This window comes from Carassius carassius, chromosome 23 (assembly GCF_963082965.1).
Source record: "Carassius carassius chromosome 23, fCarCar2.1, whole genome shotgun sequence".
Classification (NCBI taxonomy): domain Eukaryota; kingdom Metazoa; phylum Chordata; class Actinopteri; order Cypriniformes; family Cyprinidae; genus Carassius; species Carassius carassius.
In genome coordinates this window covers 32,458,026-32,463,241 of record NC_081777.1, presented here as the reverse complement: position 1 = coordinate 32,463,241, position 5,216 = coordinate 32,458,026, and the positions used below count along the sequence as shown (strand labels likewise).

At 38.5% G+C, this 5,216-nt stretch overlaps 1 protein-coding gene across 2 annotated transcripts; it reads left to right on the top strand.

The window, feature by feature from the left end:
* Window positions 1-1,970: 1,970 nt before the first annotated feature.
* LOC132101800 (nicotinamide riboside kinase 2-like) lies at window positions 1,971-5,216 on the top strand. 2 transcript variants are annotated; one of them, XM_059507015.1, is made up of 8 exons: window positions 1,971-2,197; window positions 3,152-3,242; window positions 3,318-3,366; window positions 3,494-3,680; window positions 4,131-4,202; window positions 4,275-4,381; window positions 4,862-4,956; window positions 5,028-5,216. In XM_059507015.1, the coding sequence occupies exons 1-7, from the start codon at window positions 2,172-2,174 to the stop codon at window positions 4,948-4,950; spliced, it is 621 nt and encodes a 206-aa protein (XP_059362998.1). In that variant the 5' UTR covers window positions 1,971-2,171; the 3' UTR covers window positions 4,951-4,956; window positions 5,028-5,216. The 2 variants fall into 2 exon arrangements, with proteins under 2 accessions (XP_059362998.1, XP_059362999.1); XM_059507016.1 differs by lacking the exons at window positions 1,971-2,197; window positions 3,318-3,366.

The following is a 5,216-nucleotide window of genomic DNA, read 5'->3' as shown; positions in this document are numbered from 1 at the left end:
AAAAATCAAACCTGGAGTCGAAAAAAACACACTTTAATAACAGCTCGCGCGTACAAGAACTAATTTTAATGATAAATGTGTAAATTAAGGGAAGATGTGAAGTCTTACCTCGAGCACTTCCTGAAAGTGTCTGTCAGAAAGCCGATAGTGGCTCCGCCCTCTTCCGGCTCTCTCCGCCGCGGTGCATCTCGGGACTTGTAGTACTGTGTATTGATAGAGCTCACTTGAATACGCCGCATTATCCTCAAATCTTGTTTAACGCAATTTTCACTTAAATGAACTAAAACAAGAAACCCCGTCCGATTTTACATGAACTCTAGAGAATGTTATCTGTGTAAGAGCGCTCCTGCTCCACCAGGGGGCGACGCTCGGTAATATATCACCATCTCTTTCAGAAACACTTTATTTGATTGTTTGTATTTCTTATTGCTCGTGTCTTTTAACGTGTACAGGTAGTGACCTATTTCTATTTTAAAATTAGTCAAATTATAATTTTTTTCACTGTCCATTTACATTTTTGAATAAATTATTTTCCATAAATAATGAGTAAATTCACAATATACCAAATTTTGAAGTCACTAATATACTAAAGTCACTAATTTCCTTTGAGTTGCAATTCAATATTTGTACTTTGTTTAACAAAAAGAAAATCACACCAAAATAATTGTGTGTAAATACAACCATAAAATAAACGCACAGTTCTCTTATTTTCCTCTTTACAGAAAACACACTTCAAGTCAGTGTCTTTACAATATTTTGCAATTACCTGTTTTATTATTTATTATATATTTCCACAGACAGCGATCGCTCTGACAGTAGATAAATATCCCCCAACAGTTTCAGATCCTCTTATTATTTTAATGTCTGTTTTATAAAATAAGCTACGCGCAGTTTGTTTGTAAGAACATAACGAAACAATTAGAAACAAAAAGAAAAGTAACTGAGACGAACCTGGATGCTGTTAAACTAAGGATTTAACAAAGATTGTATTGCATATTTCACGTTTGTTTAAAAGGGTGTGTGTGTGTGTGTGTGTGTGTGTGTGTGCGTGCGCGCGCGCATGCGCAGAAAATACATCCTTGTAAGGAATAAACGCACCAGACGGAAAAACCCAGAACTGCTGGAGAACACTGTCTCTGTCTCTCAGAGACATAAACACCAAGAAAACAACAATAATAGATATATCTGGAAGATCTGGGTGAAGTTAAGTAATGAGTGTGAGTTATGTTTATTAAATAAAGCTGAACACACTTTACAGGAGAAATCTACTTCTGTTAAAACCTTATATTTAACCTTATACTTATATACCTAATATTTACTTTTTATAACTTTTTTATTTATTGGGTACACAGTATGCAAATACAAGGGTCTCTTTTAGAAGAAATCTAAGAAAAAATGAATCAGCAATTAATAATTTAAGTCTAAAATACTTTAAGAAAAGAAAATAATATAATAAGAATTATTTATTTATTGATGCTTGAAAAACAAATACATAAAACTAACAAGATTATAAACAAAAATATAATTTATAAACTATACCTGTATATATTTATCTATAAATCATCAGATATAGATAAATAAAACAAGTAAATACTACAATGCTAAATCTCAATAATTGAAATGTAATAAATAAGAGCAGTTTTTACAGCTTTTTTGTTTGTACTCTTGCTTATATAGGTATAATTCCTTAAATATTAAAGAAAAATAGGTTTCTGGTTGATTGCTGAATTTACAACGATGGATATGAAACTCAACAAGTATAATCAAGAGACCGATAATAATTTTTGTTATGTATAGTAAAAAAAAAAGGAACATTATGAATCACACAATACAAAAATACCAATGACCGGCCCACGCAGGGGCGGAGCTTCCTTAGGATCCTGCGCTCTGATTGGCTGAGGTGGTTCTCCGGTAGCCCTCTGTGTTTATATAGCCAATCAGCGCGCAGCAGCGGTAGTGTCTCGGGAGCGGCGAGCGCACGAGTCTCTCTTTGGTGGAAGATCGCGAAGAAGCGCCATCGTCCAGCTTTCATTCAGCGTCATGGAGGAGTCGAGTAGCTGACGTTTCCTTCAACCTTCTCTTTTCCCGCTTCCCTTCGTACGGTCATCGATCCGTCATCGGCGTTTTTAACGACTTTTCGCACTTTGACGCGCGTCTGACTCAGTTTGAGGATGAAGTTCATCATCGGGATCGGAGGGTGAGTGAGTGCGCGTGCACGCCACGTGCTGCTCTGACATTTTGAGGAAGAAAATCACTATAGTAACAGTACTTCAAAATGTAACGGCCAGAATGACGCTTAGAGCGTTGTTTTTTAACAGCGGGAGGGGGTTTCGGCGGGAGTGTTTTAAACCGATTTTTGAAGCTTTTATTTATATATATATATATATATATAAGTCGTCCGCCACAATTTCGGTTTATTACGTAATAAACCGAAATTTTGGCGGACGACACGGTTACCATGGTAAAATTTTAACGCGGAAAGTTCATTGCTTGATTTACTACATGTTTATTCCATTGTGAGCGCGTAATGTGCAGTTAAAGGTACAGTACCCCAAAAATTCAGATTCTGTCAATACCTATGTTTACATTAAAAAGATTCGAAGTAAACTTGTGCTCAAAACTGGAATACGCATAAAATGTTTGCGATTAAAGCACCATTTCCATCCAACGATTCAAAGAGAACAAAATCATCACTTCCTGGTAAACTGTGGCACTAATATCACTATGAATATAGGAGAAGCTACGGAATATATTCGTTTTCCTTTATGATATAAATTACTTGACGCATGTAAAGTAATTCAATTAAACGGTAGCTTCTCCGTCAACATTTAGTTTGGCATAAAGTGACGATTTTGTTCTCATTGGATGGAAATGGCACTTATTCGCACGTTTTTTTACTAGACATTCCAATTTTGCGCATTAAATTCACATTGCAGTCGTTACAAACATGTACAAGTTTATTTTTTCTGCTGAAAACAAAATGTTATTTAACGAACGAAGTTGACAAATCATCGTCAAAATGATTGCGTTAATGTTGACAATTTAAATTTTTGGGTGTACTATCGCTTTAAGGTGTGGCACATTCATCGTTACCTAAATAACATGATCACGTTTAAAATGAAAACATAATGCGCGTGTTTCCGCCCCACAGGGTCACGAACGGCGGTAAAACAACACTGACCGACCGTCTGATCAAGAACCTGCCCAACTGCTGCGTGGTCCATCAAGACGACTTCTTCAAGGTCAGTATCATCAGAGGTCAGGAGGTCAGAGGTTAGGGTCAGTGTTCTGGAGTGTCTCACTGGTGTATGTTTCAGCCTCAAGATGAGATTGAAGTTGATGAAGATGGCTTTAAGCAGTACGATGGTAAGCCGGGCTCCTCTCCGGGGGTTGGTGGTGTGTTTCTGCATGTCTGGCGCTCCGCTCCGTGTCCTTGCGCTCACGAGTGTGTGTGTGTGTGTGTGTGTGTGTGCGTGCGCGTGTCCCTCCGCAGTCATCAGCGCTCTGGACATGGATGCCATGATGAGCACCATCCAAGCCTGGCAGCAGAACCCCGTCAAGTTCGAGCGATCCCATGGCGTCAACAACTCTCTGGACTCGGAGATCCTTCCACGCGATCGGGACGAAGACGAAGGCGTTCACATCCTGATCGTGGAGGGGTTTCTGCTCTACACCTACGGGTGAGCGACGCTATATCGTTAGCCTGCGAGATCGCTGATACACGGGGTTATCATGCTCATTTATTTATCTATTTACTTAAGTTCCTTGTACACAAAGTCAGAAATACGTACATTTGTTTGCGTTTTTCATATTTGTCATTTTTTCCTATCAAAATACTTGCTATGGATATGAAAAAGCAGAAAATCTATTTTTATTTGTATTTTTGTTTTGAATCATGATTCTGAACTAAAAATAATGTAAACAATATATAATAAAGCTGCCGTCTGTTTAAAGTGTTAATTTGAATGAATTAAACTTCTAAATATGTATTTAACATTTAATACACAATTTTTTAGAATATCATAAATTCTAAATTCTTCATTTGTTCGATTATTGAGTGAATCAGTGTTTTTGAGTGAATCTCAAACTCACTTGCCGAATCAAACTGAACAATGTTTTCTCTCGCGCAGACCTTTGATCGATGTGTTGAACCAACGATACTTTATTTCCATTCCATACGAAGAGTGCAAAAAGAGGAGGAGGTGAGTGACGCCCGCTGCGTCTGATGACGTCCCAGCATGCACCTGATCTCACTCCGTCTCTCTGTGTTTCAGTTCAAGGAACTATTCTGTGCCGGACCCCCCCGGTCTGTTCGACGGACACGTGTGGCCCATGTATGTCAAACACACTCAGATCATGGAAGACTCGGGGGTTGATGTCGGTAAGCGTTGAAAGTTTGCAGTCCAGTTATGCAAGTTCTGTAATCAGATTACTTTTACTGTAACTAGTAAAGTTAGACAATACTTTTTAGTTTCTTTTTCAAACAAGTGAAGCCAGTTACTTTGTCTCCATGTGTTGAGTGACAGCTCTGGTGTTGCCATGGTGACTGTAATCAGGAGTAAATACAGAGGCGTGTGTGAACATGATCTCACTGTGTTTCTCTCACTGCTTCAGTGTTCCTCAAAATGAATAAAAACAGTTAAATGCAAACTCAGAATATGATACAAACCTATCCATATCTTTTATTCATTGAATCCCATTTAATTAATTCAACCATACTAATAACCAAAAAATTAAGAATTTGGAGCTGCTCTACTGGAGACGTGAATTAACATTTCCTTCAGCCCGAGGTTTATGCATTTCACTTTAACTGTGAAAAAGCTTTTACATTTGTCAAAAACAGAACTTTTTTGTGTTTCAGTGCAACTAGATGGAACCATGTCCAAGGAGCAGATGTACAGCATTGTGTACGGAAACATTCTGAACGGCATCCAGAAGCGTCTGCCCTGAACTAAGGTGTGCACGCTGTCTGATGTGAGGTGTGGTGTTGGTTCTGCGGTGTGTTGCTGATCGTGTCTCTGTTACAGATCTGTTGATGTGCTTCAGGAGGAAGCAGCTTCACATCGCCTCCTGTGTTATACTCCGGCCCGACAGCGTCTGCATCGCTGTTGTTTTATATCCTCAGTATTTATTGCTTATCCAGCTGCGTCTGTATCAACATCAGGATGATGGAGACTGTTCTAGAAGCACAAGAAAATAAAATGAAGCTCCTGCGA

Bases quoted from the DNA above. Each gene is read 5' to 3' on its own strand.
- LOC132101800 (XM_059507015.1), top strand. From the start codon at position 2,172: ATGAAGTTCATCATCGGGATCGGAGG. The intron at 3,243-3,317 runs GTCAGTATCATC...TGTATGTTTCAG, and splicing joins ATCAAGACGACTTCTTCAAG to CCTCAAGATGAGATTGAAGT. The intron at 3,367-3,493 runs GTAAGCCGGGCT...GTCCCTCCGCAG, and splicing joins TGGCTTTAAGCAGTACGATG to TCATCAGCGCTCTGGACATG.